General features: G+C 55.0%; 9 protein-coding genes across 9 annotated transcripts; 6 read left to right on the top strand and 3 right to left on the bottom strand.

The window, feature by feature from the left end:
• Window positions 1-511: 511 nt before the first annotated feature.
• Window positions 512-1,423, top strand: SODALDRAFT_339624 (glycosyl hydrolase family 43 protein; the record flags this gene model as incomplete). Its single annotated transcript, XM_028612872.1, has 1 exon — window positions 512-1,423. The coding sequence occupies one exon, from the start codon at window positions 512-514 to the stop codon at window positions 1,421-1,423; it is 912 nt and encodes a 303-aa protein (XP_028467011.1).
• A 255-nt stretch (window positions 1,424-1,678) lies between these two features.
• Window positions 1,679-2,779, top strand: SODALDRAFT_359074 (hypothetical protein; the record flags this gene model as incomplete). Its single annotated transcript, XM_028614152.1, has 6 exons — window positions 1,679-1,725; window positions 1,822-1,867; window positions 2,003-2,098; window positions 2,159-2,326; window positions 2,450-2,633; window positions 2,724-2,779. The coding sequence occupies 6 exons, from the start codon at window positions 1,679-1,681 to the stop codon at window positions 2,777-2,779; spliced, it is 597 nt and encodes a 198-aa protein (XP_028467010.1).
• A 67-nt stretch (window positions 2,780-2,846) lies between these two features.
• SODALDRAFT_398644 (hypothetical protein) lies at window positions 2,847-4,788 on the top strand (the record flags this gene model as incomplete). The annotated part of the gene is made up of 3 exons (XM_028615309.1): window positions 2,847-3,299; window positions 3,366-3,623; window positions 3,692-4,788. Exons 1-3 carry the CDS (start codon window positions 3,017-3,019, stop codon window positions 4,786-4,788), a joined length of 1,638 nt encoding a protein of 545 aa, XP_028467009.1. The 5' UTR covers window positions 2,847-3,016.
• An 839-nt stretch (window positions 4,789-5,627) lies between these two features.
• Window positions 5,628-10,223, bottom strand: SODALDRAFT_350399 (hypothetical protein; the record flags this gene model as incomplete). The annotated part of the gene is made up of 3 exons (XM_028613475.1): window positions 8,131-10,223; window positions 7,652-8,032; window positions 5,628-7,441 (listed from the first exon to the last, which is right to left on the bottom strand). The coding sequence occupies exons 1-3, from the start codon at window positions 10,037-10,039 to the stop codon at window positions 5,628-5,630; spliced, it is 4,104 nt and encodes a 1,367-aa protein (XP_028467008.1). The 5' UTR covers window positions 10,040-10,223.
• Window positions 10,224-10,540: 317 nt separating this feature from the next.
• SODALDRAFT_294524 (Low temperature viability protein) lies at window positions 10,541-12,333 on the bottom strand. Its single transcript, XM_028608755.1, has 2 exons — window positions 12,193-12,333; window positions 10,541-12,127 (listed from the first exon to the last, which is right to left on the bottom strand). The coding sequence occupies exons 1-2, from the start codon at window positions 12,207-12,209 to the stop codon at window positions 10,900-10,902; spliced, it is 1,245 nt and encodes a 414-aa protein (XP_028467007.1). The 5' UTR covers window positions 12,210-12,333; the 3' UTR covers window positions 10,541-10,899.
• Window positions 12,334-12,573: 240 nt separating this feature from the next.
• Window positions 12,574-14,926, top strand: SODALDRAFT_310524 (putative ribosome biogenesis GTPase Lsg1). Its single transcript, XM_028609141.1, has 3 exons — window positions 12,574-12,809; window positions 12,868-13,777; window positions 13,858-14,926. Exons 1-3 carry the CDS (start codon window positions 12,675-12,677, stop codon window positions 14,796-14,798), a joined length of 1,986 nt encoding a protein of 661 aa, XP_028467006.1. The 5' UTR covers window positions 12,574-12,674; the 3' UTR covers window positions 14,799-14,926.
• A 226-nt stretch (window positions 14,927-15,152) lies between these two features.
• Window positions 15,153-16,712, top strand: SODALDRAFT_332623 (replication factor C). The gene is made up of 3 exons (XM_028611767.1): window positions 15,153-15,294; window positions 15,360-15,580; window positions 15,656-16,712. The coding sequence occupies exons 1-3, from the start codon at window positions 15,179-15,181 to the stop codon at window positions 16,402-16,404; spliced, it is 1,086 nt and encodes a 361-aa protein (XP_028467005.1). The 5' UTR covers window positions 15,153-15,178; the 3' UTR covers window positions 16,405-16,712.
• On the bottom strand, window positions 16,552-17,562 carry SODALDRAFT_378305 (hypothetical protein; the record flags this gene model as incomplete). Its single annotated transcript, XM_028614974.1, has 5 exons — window positions 16,552-16,585; window positions 16,666-16,830; window positions 16,914-17,213; window positions 17,355-17,442; window positions 17,520-17,562. 5 exons carry the CDS (start codon window positions 17,560-17,562, stop codon window positions 16,552-16,554), a joined length of 630 nt encoding a protein of 209 aa, XP_028467004.1.
• SODALDRAFT_332622 (hypothetical protein) lies at window positions 17,394-18,774 on the top strand. Its single transcript, XM_028611766.1, has 2 exons — window positions 17,394-17,760; window positions 17,874-18,774. The coding sequence occupies exons 1-2, from the start codon at window positions 17,619-17,621 to the stop codon at window positions 18,665-18,667; spliced, it is 936 nt and encodes a 311-aa protein (XP_028467003.1). The 5' UTR covers window positions 17,394-17,618; the 3' UTR covers window positions 18,668-18,774.
• Window positions 18,775-18,786: the final 12 nt, after the last annotated feature.

Genomic DNA, 18,786 nt, shown 5'->3' with positions numbered 1-18,786 from the left:
CTACGGTCTCGCTAGGGAGAAACCAGTGTGTTCTGCACCGGCGAGATGACGGGAGGCGATAGCCCAGCCCCCTGAATTGTACAAACACACTTGATCATCAGAATATAGCAAATGCAGTGGATGCAGTGGATGCAGTAGATGCAGGCACCACCAGGGCGAGCATTTCGGCTCCGTCTCGCTCTAGTAAGGATAAACCCAGACATATAAACCGGGAAGATGCAAAGAGCGACGGCATTTCATGGCTCTCGTTCTTTCTTAAGCCCATAGTATCACAAATTCACTCTTCTTGTCACGTATCCCGAGTCAAACAAGGGGCAAAGCCATCAGTCTTACATCGTAGAGCTACGCAAAAGACAAGCCTGCGGGGACCTCTAGACCAGTGCAGATGCGAGCGAGAACACTACCATGGCAAGTGCTTCTTTTAGCAGCCAGCCACCTTAACGACGACATGCTCCGAACCACAGCAGCGCAAGGGGCCAGACAGCTCAACATAGACGACGCCCCAGGCACCATGACGGCCCAGCTCGCACTGAACTTCCCCGACCCGAGCATCCTGCAAGACTCCAACGGGATCTGGTACGCCTTCGCGACGAACGGCAACGGAAAGCACGTGCAGGCGGCATGGGCGCGGGACCCGCTCGGGCCGTGGATGTACTACGACCGGGACGTGCTCCCGGACACCGGGTGGGCGACGGGACGGGAGACATGGGCGCCCGACGTGCGGCGGGCGGTGGACGGGGAGTACGTGCTCTACTTCGCGGGCGAGGTGCCGGGGCAGCAAGGGAGGCACTGCATCGGCGTGGCGACGTCGAGGCCGGAGCGGGGGATCCTGGGCCCGTATACGCCGCAGATGCAGCCGTGGGTGTGTCCCCTGGACCAAGGGGGCGCGATCGATGCTTCTGGCTTCGTGGACCCGGCGACGGGGAGGCGGTACGTGGTGTACAAGATCGAGGGGTACTCTGACTGGGCGTGCAACGGCAACAACAGTAGGCCCGGGCCCGAGGGGGGGTGGGCGTCGACGCCTATTATGCTGCAGGAGGTCGGGGCGGACGGGTACAGCAAGATCGGGCAGGCGACGACGATACTAGACCGGGTGGAGGCGGATGGGCCGCTCGTGGAGGCGCCGAACCTGGTGCGCACGAACGATGGGGTGTATGTGCTGTTTTACAGCAGCAACTGTTTCAATTCGCGGCGCTACAACGTCAACTATGCCACGAGCAGCCGGGATGTCAGGGGGCCTTATGTGAGGGCGGAGGGCCCGCTCTTGCAGACGGGGAGCTTTGGGCTGGTGAGCCCCGGTGGGGGGACGAGTGTGGCGGGCGGGCCAGAGGTGTTGGTGTTCCATGCATATTGTCCCCAGGGACGGTGCCTGCATGCCACGCGGTACTCGTCTGGCGGGAGTAGGATGCGTATTCTGGGATGATGACGGGAAAGAACGGAGATGAGGCGGGCAAGTAGTAGCCGAGAGAGATGTGAGTGACGATAGCGGCGGGTAGGCGTTTCGTTTGTTTTCGTTGGGTGTTTTTCTTTTCTTTTGGTTCTCGGTCTGTTTGGTTTTGGTTTTGGAATAGACAAACAGACCAAGACAGGAGTCTCGCTGCCACACCAACACTTTTTTTCTCTTAGGAGGTTATAATATGGACGAATATAAAGAATCGGATTGGTGAAGCTGGTGACGATGGTGGTTGCGAGTTTGCGTCCCACAAAGCCACCAAAACTGCAGTGGTGAGGATGAGAAACGTTGGGCTGGCTACCTTACCTAAGGTACCAGGTACAGGACTTCATCGTACCTCCGTCCCTGGCCCCACTCCCACTAACCAGTGCCGAAAGTCCCCTGGAGATCCACTGTGATATCGACCTCAGGTGGGTATGTCCCCGCTGTTAAGCGCCGGGCTATGGTGCCGAATGTTACTTGGTCGAAAGGGCGGCCTATGCCGACCTCTAATTCGTCACTGGTCTTTTATCCCCGATAAGGGCTTTACGCAGCATCGTCCACCCACAGTCTCTTCTCTCTTCTTCAACTTCAACCAAGTTAATTAGCTTGTTGTCCTTGGAACACCCCATGTCAGTCGAAGCCTTTAAGGCACCTGCAGCCCGCGTCTGTCCTTTCTATTCGTCTACGAGTTGGTCACGGGACTTCGATCTCCCGTCTTTACAGCGCGTGTCTCTCAAGTTGGATCTCTCGACTGTCGACTCTCGACCCTCGACCCTCGACCCTCGACCCTCGACTCCCGCCAACTCTCTTCTTTTGCCTCCCTACTGGCCACTGACAGCGGTCAATTACTGTCAAAACCATGCTAGTCATCTCGTCCATCCAAGCTTCTTCGTATTCCCATCTGATTACCCTCCTGGATTTTCCCTAGGATCATATGCAACATGCGATCATTGGTCACATCTTTTGAAGAACTCTCTTCAGGGGCACATTTCTGACATTTGTGCATGGGTTCAGCATCCGCTTCACTTGGACCGAAGTTCTTTGCTCTCTTGCCGCTCTCCCGACTTCTTGTCTCGGAACGTTGATCTCTCTACCATGGTATTCCATCCGCCCCTCCTTCTACAGGCGGCTCTGGGCGTGTCTTCTCTCGGCGACTGGCCCATCTATACGTCGTTCATTGGTGTGCACCGGGAGGAGGGTGTGATGAGAATCCAGACCCCCGGCATATTATATCACTTCTCGCACAGCCTAAACACACGACACGCGCGCGTGCCGTGGTGACGAGCAGTTTCCCATCGGGAACGTTCCTCCATCATCGTGTCTCTTTACTGTTCTTCCGTTTGAGCTGTGCCCGGATATGATTCTCTTGTTGTCTTCAGACTTCAACTTTACTGTCCCTCCTCTTTTGCTCTTTCACATTCTTTCTCGCTGTCTCCCTTTTTAATCCTTTTTTTTTTCTTCCCCTATCCTACCTTACGCCTCGTAATAGTTGATACCCCATTGTATGGTTTCCTTCTCACCACGCTCCCTTACTTGACGTTCTACAATCTCTCCCCAGGGGGAGCATATTCATAGCCAAACATGGCAACAGTATCCTCCATCTTATTCTTGACTACCGTGCTCGCCGCATCTGCTTCAGCCCTCCAGGTCACGCCTAATTCACCCTGTGCTTCGGTGTGCTTGGACTCCAAAGACCTGGACTCGTCCGACCCCGATTCATCCAACACGTTCAGCAGCGACATTGCATGCGATGACGCCGAGATCCGATCAACCGCCAGAGGCCGGAAATTTCAAAAATGTATGACATGTCTTGAAAGAAGCGATTTCGGAGATGACCAGGAGAATGATCAGACGTGGTTCCTCTGTAAGTGATGCATCGCACCAGCGCCGTCCTCTCCCAGCTTCATCGAGACTGACAATGTCCCAACAGACAACATGAGGTTTTCCTTCAACTATTGTGTCTTTGGTTTCCCAGACGGCACCGGAATGGAGTCCAACCCTTGTTTGACCAGCACAGCTTGCGGCGGTCTACAAAACGCCCTAACCGAAGACGAGCTGGATCCTCTCAAGTCTTCGCCGTCAAAGCACTCGTATTGCGACGCCGATGACGGTGCCATGCTTTCGGAAACCTACGGTCGCTGTCTGGATTGCTTCAGGATTGGGAACGACCGTCGCTACCTAACAAACTGTGCGTGGCCGTCTTGGTGAATCGTGATATGGTGATCCCGTGTCGTCCGACTGACAAACTCTTCACAGTCCTGATAGCGCTAGAGACCGGTTGCCAGCAGCGTCCTGGACCAGGTCAACTCGTCAGCCTCAACGATACCGTCTTCAGCACGACTCACGTTCAGGCGGTTGATCCTTTTGGCAGCGATTCAGACTCTGACGACAATGCGCCGCTCGCCGTCCCCGCCATCGTGGGGATTGTGGCCGGAGCCGTTGTCGTGGTCCTCCTCGCCGTCATCGGAGGCTACATTCGATACCGCAAACGCAAGAGCTGGCTCAAAGAGGGCCCAATCGAGCGCCGCCTGCGCCGCCACTCTTCCCTCTCGTTCCGTTGCCAGACCCATCTTACACCGAAAACCCCAAACTTCCCCATCGACCAAGAAGAAGTCGCGAAGGCTTTAGAAAACGAGAAGCCGTGGGCTCATCCCGCCGAGCCCCCGAACTCCCACCCCCCGGCCTCCCCCGAGATGGGATCATGGCACCCAGCCTCGTCGCCGATGATTCCCAGCGCCTCTCAAATCCCTTACCAGGAGCAGCAATACCACCCATCCCTTTCCGTCGCGACATCACACCTCCCCGGCAGCCCGCCTAAAGTCCACTCGCCTCGCCAGAAACACTCCCCCGCGGACGACTACCACAAAACCCCAACATCCACCACCTCCGCCTTCTCCACAACCCCGCTGCTCCTGCCGCCCCTCCAACCCTACGTGCCGGCCGACTACGCCGCCCCGAACAGCGCCGTCACCCCCTCACCGCGGACCAACCCCGCCATCCCCTCTCAACCGCTACCTACCTTCAGCCCTTGTTCCACGAGCCCGGTTCCCAGCCAGGGCGGCAACTGGCCGCTCCCCGACGACGTGCAGGACTACTCGCCCGTCGTCGTCGTCGTGGAGCAGCAGCAGCAGCAGCAGCGCCAGCAGGGACGCGTCATCGACGTGCTGCTGGGGGTGGAAGCGGCGCCTGTTCCGGTCGCTGCGCCGTCGCAGCAGAGGAGGGGGCTGGGGCTGGGGCTGGCGGTGGCGGTGTCGTCTTCTTCGTCGTCGTCTCTGCGAGGGGGGAGCCCGATTGAGAGCCGGACGTTGCAGACTTCGTTTCCTCCGCCGCCGCGGGCCGGCTGGAGGAGGTAGCGAGGTTGTCATCGGACGAACCTTGTATTTGAATCAACGCATACACCTTCTTTCGACATTTCCTTTTCTTTTTCCTTTTCCCCCTTTTCTTTTCTCTCTTGCCTTCTATTTTGCAGCTTCGGTTTCTAGCCACGGGTGAACGAGGACCAACCTCAATGTAATAGTACGACTACCGACATTTTTTTTTGTCTTTTCCTTTATCGGTGGAGCAAGCGTGGGGGAGTTCGGAGATGATTCTTCTTGATGTGGGTGATTGATGGGTGCTTAGGAGTTTAGAGGTTCAGATCTGCTCTAGGCACTTGGGCGGAAGGGAAAAGAGAAGCGTAGAAGCAACGAGGCCACTCCTTGATACCATTTAGTACTCTGTAATCATTCCATTTTCCTTGTCGGTCAGGGTTCTGTGGCTTCTAAACGTCGACACCCGAGTTTCTACAATTATGTGAAGTCTTCATGGTCAGAAGCGAAGCTTCCGTGATGGGACAAAAAGGGGCATATATCTAGAAACAACAACACCAAATGGCTTTCATAAACGTAATCCTGAGATAGTGAGACGCCTCTTGCGTTGTTTATGTCATATTGTTCAAGAATATACACAAAGTTGCCTTTGCCAGCCAATATGCCCTCGATGGTCTGAATCTTTCCGCCCCCCGACCCCCCTGAATGCCAGGGAAAAACACTCACAACGAGACAAAAGAGAACAGCCAAACCGCGTCCCCTGAACGCCAAAGCTAATCGCAAATCGGTCAGATGCAACCCAAAAAAAAAAAAAAAAAAAAGGGACTCGACGTCCCATGTTTTCCTTCTGTTATCCTCGATTTCGCTTCCTCTATACATGACCTTCAGCCGTGTCCGCTCCATGAGCTATCCCTGCAACTCATTTGGTCCTGCATCATCTCGCTCTGCTCCCGGAACCACCCCGCCGACTCGTCCAGTTCCGCCCTCGAGCTCCTGAGCGATCCCAATGTCGCCCGAGCCTCCTGCAAGATCCTCTCCACCTTGTCGTTGGACGCTGCCCGCCTCTTGGTAACGCCAGACCCGTTGACCAGCGCAGCTTCCTCCTCCTCGGCGGTCCGCTTCCGTTTCGACGTGGGAGGCGACATGTCGTTGACCTGTTTTTGTGTTTGTTTTCCAGTCGTACTACCGGCGCCGGCGCCACTGCCGCTGAGAGACTGCGAGAACCGCGCGCGGACGGCAGCCGCCTGACCCAGGTCCGCCGACGTGCTACGGCTGCGATGCCGCTGGGTGGCCCCATCCAGCCCGAACGAGCCCCATCCTTCGTACCGTTTGCCCTCATAGCGCATCGAGTTGGCCAGAGCTTCCGGTAGAGCGGTGCCGTCCGGCATCGTGACCAGTCCCATGGCCTTGAGACGCCACCTGTCGGAAACCTTGCTGATGCGCTTCGGCTGGGCCTCGGCAGGCGACGAGTGGCGCGACGAGACCGACGAGATCCCCGACATGGAAGGGAGCGAACGGCGGAAATGGCTGCTGGAGCCGCCGCCGCCGCTACCGCTACCGCTTCCGCTGAACTGCGCCCGGAGAGCTTGGATTTTGGCCCCGCCTGGCTTGCTCCCCTGCACGGACTGAGACAAACGGCTGCTGTTGCTCGTGCCGTTGCCGTTCGGCGTCTTCTTTGGTGTCGACGTAGTCCTCGCAGCCGGAAGGGGCTGGTCTCGGATGATCCGCGCCACGGCTTCCCGTTCATTCTCCACGCCGGAAAGGATGCCGCTCGCGAGGAGTGCCTCCTCATGGTCGTGCGAGCCGTCATCCTTTCTCATGTGCAACAGCTCCCTGAATTCCTCCACCGGGTCAATGCCATGATAGCGTTCCAATGCCGCCTTTTTGGCTGCCTCCACCTCCTTCGCCTTCTTCTTCTTCGCTGCCTCTTCGGCGCGCATGGCGGCGAGTGCGGCGCGGTATTGCTCCCGATCTCTCTGCCGAAGCCTTCTGACTCGCAATTTCCGAGCAATCTCCCTCCAGCGATAGAAATATTTAACTCGGAGGTTGTAGACCTGGAAGCGACGAGCCTCTGCCAGGTCCCTTTCTTCCTCTTCCCTGCGCTTCTTTTCCTCTTCGTCTTTGACGAATTGTTCAAAAGTCTGCCGGACAATCTGTTCCACCGCAAAGATTTCGAATTCTTGCAGAAGACCTTGGTCGCCATTGGCGAACCACTTGGTGAAGTCTCCCAGAAGATCCCTTTTCGGTGCTGGGGGTTGGGCCACCGATGGCGCAGCCGGCTTCAGAATCGCGCCGGCTTGATTTAGGCCAGACTGCGGCGGCAATTCGGGTGGCTGCAAGGGTTGAGTGGTACTGCCCAGGACTGAAGGAAGAGTCTTTGCGCCGTCCTCAGAAACGTCAGCCGGAGTTTTGCGAGCAGGAGATGCTGGTGTTACGGTGATAGCCGGAGTTTGGTCGAATGTAAAGGTTGGCGGGGCAATACGCGACGACGATGGTGCGCCAGTAGGGGCATTGGCCAGTGGTGAAGACGACGTCTGACTTGTGCCCGAGCCAAAAGGAAACGCAGATGGTGCCGGAGATGCGTTTGAGTCTCGTAGTGCCTCGAAGGGTTTATCCCGCGCTTGAGGTTGCGTGGAGGAAGATGGCAGATTCGGCACGGGTTGTTGAGCAGGGAATCCAGCGGATGGACCGGACGGCGCTGGTAGGGACGTGAAAGGGCTGACAGACGGCGGTGTCGCATCACCAGGCTTTCCAAAGCCGGCCGGTGGATTGGCAGCTGAGACCCCAAACGGACGCGATGGAGCCGCAGTGGTGCCGGCTGGTGTAAGGCTGGTCTGAGCAAACGGAGTCGATGCGAATGCGCTCGTTCCCCCAGGCTGCACGAATCCGCTAGGTGTCGGAAACGTACCTGCACCGCCGGGAGGCTCGTTGGCTTTCTCTGATGCGGCAGGTGGAGGCGCTTTTTGCGAGAAAGGATTAGAGAAGGGTGAAGAAGATGGAGGAGGAGGGGTCGGTGCAGACGGCGTCGATGAAAAGGGGTTGTTGAATGTCGAGGGTGGAGGCTTTGGGGACTCGGATGCAACGGGCGCGGAGGAGAATGGACTCTTCTGGTCCGCTGACGTTGCAGCGGGACTCGAGGAGAAAGGGCTCTTGGATGTAAATGCGTTGGACGGTGGCGCTGCGAACGGTCCCGTAGCATTGGCAGAAGCCGCCACAGCTGTTTGGGGAAGGGTCGAGAAAGGACTTTGTCCGAACATCGGTTTGGCTGTGCCTGAGTTGTTGCCGGATTCTGATGAGCAGGGTTAGCTACGCATGTTGCGTACCAACGAAGTGTGTCTGCCGGAGCGCCATGGGGACGGCGAGGAGGAAGAAGACAGTGGTGCCTACCTGTTTTCGAAAAGACACCGACGGTATTTGGTTCAGAGGGTTTGCCAAAGGCAGAAGGCCAGGCTTGGCCGGGGTGTGCAGTGTCCAAACCGTTACTGGCTTTGCCAGCATCGATGGCGAGTGAAGGCGGTCCCTTTCCGGAAACACCTGTCTCGTAGAATGTGTTGCGAATAACATCGGGTAGTGAGTACGAGCCGCGCTTCTCCTCGACAATGTTGTGTGAGAAAGCATGGCGTAGTCTAGGGAGGCTGAGCTGATCCGTGACTTTTAGGTATTGTCGTGACCGGTCGAGGGGCGCATCTTCATGAGGTACGAAGCTCAGGCCGTGTTGTTCAGCAAAGTCGACCGCCTCTTGGTCAGTATCGAATCTCAGAAAGGAGTTGAGCAGAGCAGGCGTGATATCTTTGGCAAGCACTTTCGGTCTCCAGTAGGCTCTCCTCAAGGTCCGGAGGATCGAGCGACGGAGCTGGCCGAAGTGGATTTCTGCAAAACACGCCATCGTGTAGGACACACTGCGGTCTTCCACGATCCTAAAGTACGAGTTGATGTTGCCCGATATTGCGACATTCGGGGCAGCCCCCAGAGGCCCGTGTAGGTCGGCAGTGCTATGGAGAGCCTCGGCCAGCGAAACGGCGGTGCGGAACTCATCCGACTCCTTCCAGCAGCGAGCATTAGCCGGATCCTGTTGGACGGTGTCGAGAATATTCGGTTGGTTCGCGCTGAAGAGGAGGTGATAAGCCCTGAACTCGGGCTCGTTCGGGCAGACAAGCCCTTGCGATCTGCTATCATCGTAGGCGAACATGAGGGAGAGGAGGGTCTTTCCGAGTTGCTCCAGTTCTTGTTGTTGCGAGAAGTCTTCTGGCGCGATGCCCGGCTTCGACAAGATATGAAGAGAGGTGACGTGGAAGCGAGCGATAGTCTCCAAGCAGTAGACCTGGTCCTTCATCTCATCGGTGGTCATGGTGGAGTGGAAGACAAAGTCGCGTCGAATGGCACGAGTTCGGTCCCACAAGTAGCCGTGCAACAACAGCAAGTCCTCCTCCTTTTTGAGCAAGACGTTAACCAGATAGTCCAGGGTGCGGCGTAGAGCCGCCGTGGTCCTGACATCCATGGGAAGAGGGGCTTCCTGGCCTGCAGCAGACCGTGCCAGCTTCTTCACCATCTTGCCGGTGACAGGGAAATTGGTATTCGGGTCCCTCTCGGCCTGCTGAACATCGTGTTCGAAAATACGCGTGATTCTTTCGAATTCGGGACACATGTCTTCGCAGATACCCTTGAAGTCGATGGCGTCTTCCAACCTCTTGGGCTTGTCGGGGTCGTCGATGAGTCCGCCGCCCATGAGGGAAGCGCGAGCCCGATCTCGGTACTCCTTGAACTGGTCTCTAAATCTTGCCAGCGCCGTCTTGTGATGTTGGGCCGGATTTCCCGGTTCGGACGGCCATTTCGGCCGGAAGATCTTGTCCTTCTGGAGTTTGTCGTAGATGCGCTTCGCGTAGATCGAATTCGCGGTCATGGCGGTGGTGTCGTCGCCCACTCCGTTTCCAAAGGCTTCGTAGTCATCATTCTCAGTTAGTTCGACGCTCGACTGCCGACCGTCGGGTTGAGCAGAGCCAAAGCCGCCAAAGGTGCCGAACCCTTCCTGTGACTTGGTGGTGGTAGTGCCAAAGCTACTGCTCTTGTTCCCGGTCCCCGTCGCCGTCGCCGTCGCCGTCGCCGTCGCCGTCGCCGTGACGAATGGATTAGGCTTGGCCGACTTGGAATCGCGGCCGTTCACAGCAGGAGCCTGTCCGGTGGCGTTCTTCTTCTTCCTGCCATCGCTGACCCCGTTGTTCTTGCGTCGGCGACCGTCGTCGGAGCTTGCGCCATCGAACGGACTCGCGCCTCTCCGTTTCGTCGAACGCTCACTCATTTCGTACTTGTCTGGATTTCTTTTGTTGCGCCAAACCCAGAGCCGCGATCGCCAACGCCATCGAGGCCGAACGGGAAAGGCTCTGCAACGGGTCTCCCAGGACCTTCGGGGAGAAGTGGTAATGTCGGAAGACGATGTCGCGGTCTGTTTTGGGAGTGCAGGTTAGGTAAAAGAACAAAGGGACATCACCTTTGTTTGGTGGATTTTCAGGACGAGGCTGAACTCACCGACAGCAAGGCGAAAGAGAAGTGGATTCCTCTGGGGGCGTGAAACTGTGACCCATTGGGGTGTGCATTTAATGTGGGTCTGCCACACTTTGGGCTGGGTAAGGTACCAATACAAATATACAAATACGACCTTCTGAATTGTACGGATAAAGACGACGAGTCGGGTTGGAGTTTGGAGAGAGATTCAACGTAAATTATTCCTTGTAAAAGAGAAAATTATAACTACCTGGAAGGTTTAGGTTTCCTTTTATTCAAACTCATATTCCTATCAGGTATTGACGGTTTACAGAGTAAACGCCTGTGGAACAAGACAGTTTGTACCCCCTATTTTCATGTTCATCCTCGTCTTTTGCTGCTATTGTTCTTGTTTTTAAGGCTGACTATAAGAATCCTTCCCCTCAAGTAATTAGAAGAATGCCCGAATGGCCCAAGCCAGGAACAGTATCTTGCTTTGATACCTGCTTTTCTATATGCCTCGGAGACAGCCACCTTATATGTTATCGTGTCCGAAGTGGAAAAGAAGACGTTTAGGGTCTATTACGCCTCGAAAATAAGAAAATCAGACAGCTTGTTGTAGAGGGTATCATTAAATCATTAGTCGAGCATATCCGAAGAAAACGGCAAGCTGCTAAACTAGGCCTTTCCCTTCGTCCGGAGCCTCGCTGGTCCCAACCCCTTCCTGATCTCGTCCAACTGCTCGATACCGGTCTGTGGTCTGGTCTTCTTTGACGTCCGCTTTCCGGGCCTTGTATAGTTGCCCAGGAAATCATCGAGGATATCATCAAAATCAGCCCTTGTTGTGCCTTGGGCACTCGACATGGCCGACACGGCAGAAACAGAGCCCGTCTCGTCGGCTCCCATCTCACCCGCGTACTCCTCGTCGATCTTGTCGAACCTCGCATCCAGGAATGAGAGCTGTTCTGTTCTAATCATGGAAGACGACGTCATCGAGTACGTCGAGGGATTCGTCAACGCCCCCTTGCGTTTCTTGCGTCGCCCTCCCATCGTCGTTGTGGTCCACAGGGACGATTGGACTTCGGATGGATCGACGGCACCCCGGGGTTTGCCGCTGTTCTTCTGATCTTTCTTAAATTGCTTGAAGTCTTCCATCCAGTTTTCGTTCTGGCGTTCCTCGGTAGGTTCGCCCTCCACTCCGACAAGCTGAGGCGCGTCATCGTCGTTATATTCCCTTGTCGGCTTAGCCGTGCCGTCTGACTCCCAGCCCTCGTCATCCTCGTCGTCGAACTGGTCTTCGAAAGCGCTTCGTGGAATCTCCTTGTTGTCCTTGGCCAACTGCTTGAAGATATCTTCATCGTCGTCGACGTATGCATCGTCCTCGAGTGCTTCCAGCACCTCCCTTAGCCGGGGATCCATATCCGGCTGGAACCCAGCAATGTCGTCGGGCACATCTTGCTGGGACTGGTAGTTGAGCTTGGGCAAGTTTCTCGACGGCAGGACCTCATCGTCAAAGAGAGACCTGGAATCGTCTCTCAAGTTCATTTCACGAAGCGCATCGTCAAGCGATTGCGTCTGCTTGCCCTTGCCCTTGTTCGAAGTCGATTCGGCCTCTAGCCAGACAGCCTCGCCACCGCCGGCATTCAAGTCGCGAAGATGTTGCATGTAATCATACTCGGTATCGTCGTAGTAGACGCCATACTCGGCGGCCTCGCCTTCATTCTCCCGTATGCTCGCCGCTTCTGATCCTAGTTCCGATGCGAGGTCGTCCAACCGCTTGGCTTTTGATGAAGAACTTCGTTGTGATATCGGATTAAGCACCATCGATGGCGCTGTTTCGTCGTGGATTCGCGGGTCATTTTGCGGTCGGTGGACGAGGGTAAAATGCTGTGCATTCTTCTTGTCGCTATTGTGAATATGAGCATACCGTGTCTGGTTCGATAGACATTATACAGTGTGATAGAAACTTACATCCAACCTTTCCCCATTTTGGGCTTTATAGATGAGGGACAGATAGCGATTGATGTTATTCGTATTTGGAGAGCGGTTTCCAAGGGCTGGGGGGTTTGAGTGCTTCGGTGTGTGCGTAGGTAAATGCAGTCAAAACCTGGCGGGGCAGAGGAGTTCAGCGCCAACACAAAACAAAACCCAGAGTTGGGGAAAAAATGAGGAACGATAAAAAAGATAAAAGTGGAGTGCGCTGCTTATCTTATCTCCGACCAGATTATCCGCACTGTCGCTTTGCCAGGATTTTCCACCTGTCGTACAGTAAAATACAGTATAAATACGGTGCCGTGACGAACTTTGCCCCGCGGTTTTCTATCGCATTATTCAGCGGGGCAAGAAATCATCAACGATCAACATAACCCCAAGGCGACGGATCCTTCTTCATCTTCTCGTCGTCCCAACCATTCCCGATCGACGAGAGAAGACACATAGGAGTTTCAGCAAAAATGGTCCAGCCAAAGTCAAAGAAGTCGGTGGGGTTGGGGAACACCCTTATGAATGACCGTTTCGGGAAAGGAAAAGGAGCGGATAGGAAGAAAGCAACTGCCATCGCGCGAGTCAATCACAATACTGGAGAGGAGGTGAGACCATTACATCTGACGCTGGTATAGGACGTTGGGCTAACTGTTGGTCCTTTAGTATCTCACGAACGAAAAAAAGGAGGCATCATGGGTCAAGATGCGCTCCGTCACCGAGCAGGGCGCCCTGGATGAGTTCCTGTCGACCGCAGAGCTGGCGGGAACAGACTTCACCGCCGAGAAGATGAACAACATCAAGATCATTCATACCGACCAGAAGAATCCCTATCTACTATCCGCGGCTGAAGAGCGTGCGGTTGCCGGTAAACATCGAGCACACAAGGGACGGCTGACGGTTCCAAGGAGGCCGGAGTGGGATGCCTCGACCTCACCCGAGCAACTCGATGTTCTCGAGAGGGAGAGTTTCATCAACTGGAGGAGAGGTCTTGCCGAGCTGCAGGAGAACAATGATCTTCTGATGACTCCCTTTGAGCGAAACATTGAGGTTTGGAGACAGCTATGGCGTGTCATCGAGAGATCGGATCTCGTGGTTCAGATCGTCGATGCTCGAAATCCGCTCCTCTTCAGATCAGAAGATCTCGGGGATTATGTTAAGGCGGTTGATCCGAAGAAAGAGAACCTCTTGCTCATCAACAAAGCCGATATGATGACATACTCGCAGCGTCTGGCTTGGGCGAGATACCTGAAAGGAGCGGGCATAGCGTACAAATTCTTCTCTGCGAGCTTAGCGAAGGAGCTTCTGGATGCGGAGGAAGAGGATGATCATGACACACCGTCTGCTCCTGCTCAGCCTGGGAGCTCTCAGACGAGGCCCGAAGGAGTATCAAGTGACGAGGAGGAAGAGGACGAGAGCGAAGGGGAGGGTTCGGCTGATGATGACGACGTTGAAGATAAGAAGAAAAGCCCTGAGGCACCTTCATCGCAGGTTGAAGTAACCGAGGACGACACGCAGATCTTGACGGTGGAGGAATTGGAGGAGATCTTCCTTAGCCACGCTCCAAAGGATGCAGGTACGTTTCAAAGCCCTCCCTTCTCCCCCCCCCTTTTCCCTCTTTTGTCCCAGGATCTCAATTTCTAACTCCGCCCACAGGCGAAGATCACAAGCTGCAGGTTGGCCTCGTGGGTTATCCTAACGTTGGTAAATCATCGACTATCAATGCTCTCATTGGTGCCAAGAAGGTGTCCGTCTCAGCGACGCCTGGAAAGACAAAACATTTCCAGACCATCCACTTAAGTGAGAAGGTCTTGCTATGCGATTGCCCGGGTTTGGTATTTCCGAACTTTGCCAATACGAAGGCCGACCTAGTGTGCAACGGTGTCTTGCCTATCGACCAACTTCGGGAGTACACCGGTCCTGCAGGACTCGTGGCGCGAAGGATACCCAAACATTTTCTGGAGGCGATCTACGGGATCCACATTCCCATTCGACCGCTCGAAGAAGGGGGAACAGGCACCCCAACGGCCGAGGAACTTCTCAGGGCGTACGCCAAGGCCAGAGGGTTCCAGACGCAAGGTCTTGGGCAGCCAGATGAGTCGAGGGCCGCTCGATATATCCTGAAGGACTACGTGAGTGGCAAGTTGCTGTACTGCGAGCCACCACCAGGCGACATCGATCCTGATAAGTTCAACGCCGAGCTCTATGACGAACTTCACGTACCCGAGAAACGGCGCGCAGCGCTCGCCGCGTCCCTCGCGACCCTCTCCCTCGCTGCAGACGAAGCATCGACCACAACATCGGACTTCGTCCCTCTACCGGCAGGGCCCAAATCCAAGCGACTTGACCGTGGCTTTTTTGCGGCAGCTGGTACTAGTACCGGCCACATGAAGATGCCCTTCAGTCATAAATACACCCAACAGGGCCAAGACCCCGAGAAGCAGCTGAGCGGCAGGAAGAGGCGGGAGCTAATAGCCATTCAGAACGGAATGGACCCTAAGGATGTGCAGTTAACGGCAGGCAAGAAGCACTTCAAGGCAGGGCCAAGGAACGGGAAAGGAAAGAAGCATAGGAACAAGCTAGACGACGATGAATAGTGAATTGGATCTCTGCAGGGTTAGCAAATATATTTCGGCACACATGGAGCTGGTGAAGACGGGCTTTCGCATCGAGCGAGCCAGCCGTGCTTGTCCCGTTATGAATATTGAGGCTTACCGATTCTGTCAGCCCTATACAGAGTCGTCCGAGTGAACACATCTTGAAACGTTTTCCGAGAGCCTCCGAGACGTGGATGCATGGTGTAATTTACAGGTACCGTGTTGTACCTTAGGCAGGTGCACGGACCCACCATAAATCCCATGTTTAGTAATCAATCTAGACGCGTTCCCTCGCGTAAAGTGGCTTTCGAACTTGGAAGGGACTGGCTCAGTGTTCGTATACATTGCCCTGATATCCTCCTCAATACCCACCTTCCACGATGCCGGCACAAAAGAGCACACAGAAACCCGAGGAACCTGGAGAGTCGTCGATATCAGCGGCCAAGAAGGCAGTAGCTGCCGTTTCAAATGGCCTTCAGACATATGAACTTCCTTGGTAGGTTCTTTCTGGGAGGCTTGAAACCGATGGGTGCGAGTGATTGATTCTCATACCAACTACAGGGTCGAGAAGTACCGGCCGGTCTTCCTTGACGATGTTGTCGGCAACACAGAAACGATCGAGCGACTCAAGATTATTGCAAAAGAAGGCAATATGCCACACGTCATCATCTCGGGAATGCCCGGCATAGGCAAGACGACGAGCGTGCTTTGCCTAGCTAGACAGCTGCTGGGCGATTCGTATAAGGAGGCTGTGTTGGAACTGAATGCCAGCGACGAAAGAGGTGGGTAGCAGGAGCAGCATTGCCCTGAAATTCTCGTCCGTTTCGCGCGCCCTCTGACAAGCATTGATTGTACAGGCATCGACGTCGTCCGGAACAGAATCAAGGGATTTGCCCAAAAGAAGGTCACCCTCCCACCGGGCCGCCACAAGCTGGTAATTCTGGACGAGGCAGACAGTATGACATCGGGAGCACAGCAAGCGCTCCGCCGGACGATGGAAATCTACTCCAACACGACGCGCTTCGCCTTTGCGTGCAACCAGTCCAACAAGATCATCGAGCCGCTGCAGTCGCGGTGCGCCATCTTGCGCTACGGCCGGCTGACCGACGAACAAGTAGTCAAGCGACTGCTGCAGATCATCGAGGCAGAGAAGGTGGAATACAGCGACGACGGCCTCGCGGCGCTGGTCTTCGCGGCCGAGGGAGACATGCGGCAGGCCATCAACAACCTGCAGAGCACGTACGCCGGGTTCGGCTTTGTCAGCGGCGACAACGTCTTCAAGGTCGTCGATAGCCCTCACCCCATTAAGGTCCAGGCCATGCTTAAGGCCTGCTACGAAGGACAGGTCGACTCGGCCCTCGACACGCTGCGCGAGCTGTGGGACCTCGGCTACTCGAGCCACGACATCATCAGCACCATGTTTAAGGTCACCAAGACCATTCCTAGCCTCAGCGAGCATACGAAACTGGAGTTCATCAAGGAGATTGGCTTCACGCATATGAAGATCCTCGAGGGGGTACAGACATTACTACAGTTGAGCGGTTGCGTGGTGAGGCTTTGCAAGCTCAACATGGACCCGAAGAAGTTCGAGTTGCCGACCAAATAACCCCATGAATAGATGAAAGAAGGCAAAATCCCAGGTACCAGGAGTCTAGTAGTGTGATACATTGGGAAGAGTGCTAATGAACTGCATGAGCCGGCGTTGGAAAATCGGAAACTTAGGGAGTTGACATACCGAAAGCCACGGATCAGCTCAAGGTATGATGGGGTAAATGTACGAACTTCTTCTACCAGAAAAATCAAACAAAACCCGGGACGAATATTCCATGATTTTGGCGGGTGTCCATCGTCCGCTTATTTTCTTTACTTTTCTCCCCCGTCCTTAGATTCCAAGAACTCCTGTTCGTACCGTTGCCATTTGGCCCTTTCCTTCAGGATGCGCCTTTGCATCCGCATATGAGCCTCATACTCCCGAAGCCGGTAATCAGCCTCGACTACTCCGCCCACAATCATGGCGGAGCTCTGAATATATCTATAGCCCCCTGTCAGCAAACTTGCGACGGACAAGGTAGCCGATGAGGTGAACCGGAGAGGGCCTCGGAAGAAGGACAGTACATTTTGAATTGAATTGTCAATCCCCTATACAAGGGCGAATAGACATGCCCAATCCCTCCAAGCACTGCGAAAAGGGCTCCCCATTTCGCTGCGCCGACGAGACCGCCTCTAGTAGCTGCCCAGGCCGCATTGTCGACATCCTCGTTGTTCATCCAATCGTGCGATCTCATGTTGAAGTCATGGTAGTCACCAGCGGTGACTTTTAACAAACACAAAAGTCGGACAGAAAGTCGGCAGGGATCGAAATGACGATAAACGAGTGAATCGGTGAAAATGACAGTGGCTAATGTCTGGGAGAGACTTGGAACGCGAAGAGTTGTGTGAGGTGTAAGTCCGTGATACAGTGGGTGTATAACAGGATTTATGTCCGGCTATCATCGCGGTAATCGTCGTCTGTAGCTCCCTAAGGTAATATATCCGGGTCACGTGGGGCCATTTCACTTGACCTGACTCGACACCACCTCATTGAGGGTGAGGTATCTCGCATCAAGTCGACGTTCCGTGTCGCGATAATACTGCGAAAATATATCTAATTCCACATGCAATCTGCCTTCAGTCCCTCATGAGGGGATAATACTGGGGACCCGCTACAGCATATTACAACACTAGAATCTCGAAGGGGCCTTCGTCTGAACGGGTTGCCCGGCATCTTTGGATTCCTATAGTTGCGCTCTAAGGGATTAAGACGGGGCGCGAATTGATCCAATGAGTTGTCACAACGTCTCTCCATCATCCATTGAGGAGACGGAAAATGAAATCGCAGAGTTAGAGCGAAGACTCTCGGTCGCTAGGGCGAAACTCAGACCGAAGACTGAGAATCAAAAAACCCATTCCGAACACAGCCAACGTGAGTTTAGAACCATTGAATCACAGCCCGCCTGTCCATGGTGTCCAAGATATACATAGTATCTAAGACTCCACTCCATCTCTCCGTACTCGGCCTAATAACAGACATCCCAGCCCCTACACAATCTGCGCACCATTACCTGCTTCTCCTTTCCGATTCAGCCCTCCCTCTAGGTTCCTTCGCCTTCAGCAGCGGTCTAGAGTCCTACCTCGCACACACCCCTCGCAACCATGCCTCTTTCTCCGCCTTCCTCCCCGAGTCTCTGTCCTCCTACGCCTCGACAACTCTCCCCTTCGTCCTCGCCGCCCACCGCGACCCCGCCGCTGTAGCCGACCTCGACGACGCCCTCGACGCCGCCATCATCTGCACCGTTGGCCGCCGCGCCTCCGTCGCCCAGGGCCGCGCCCTGGTATCCGTCTGGGAACGCAGCTTCGCTGGCTCGCTGCCTGAGGAAGCCGTGGAAACGCTGCGCCCTTATGTGGCGCTCTTAAGGTCAACTGTGGTCGCCTCCAGCCTATCTCCCCACACTCCCACTTCCACTTCCACTTCCTCGTCTTGTTCTTCTTCAAGGTCAGATGCAAAAGATCTACCGCCACCTGTATCCGCCCACCTCGGACCCGTATTTGGCGCCGTCTGTAGACTCGTCGGCTTGACGCTACACCAGACCGCCTACGTGTTCATGTTGAGCCACGTCAAAGCTCTGGTCTCGGCGGCCGTGAGGGCGAGCGTGTTCGGTCCTTATCAGGCACAGAAAGTACTCGGTGGCGCTGACGTGCAGAGGATGATTGTAACACTTATCGAAAGGGAATGGTCGACGCCCGTCGAGGAGGCCGGGCAGACTATGCCCATGATGGACCTCTGGATTGGGAGGCACGAGCTGCTCTATTCTCGCATTTTCAACAGCTAGAGAGTCCGCTGCAGCGGCACGAGAGAAAGAAGGGAAAGCAGCAAGGGCGTCTGGGTATCATGAGTCGCTTCTATATTGTTGATATTCATACAAATTAAAACACCCTCGCATTGCTCGCC

This window comes from Sodiomyces alkalinus, assembly GCF_003711515.1.
Source record: "Sodiomyces alkalinus F11 unplaced genomic scaffold SODALscaffold_4, whole genome shotgun sequence".
NCBI classification, from domain to species: Eukaryota; Fungi; Ascomycota; class Sordariomycetes; order Glomerellales; family Plectosphaerellaceae; genus Sodiomyces; species Sodiomyces alkalinus.
This window is presented reverse-complemented; position numbering and strand designations above follow the sequence as displayed.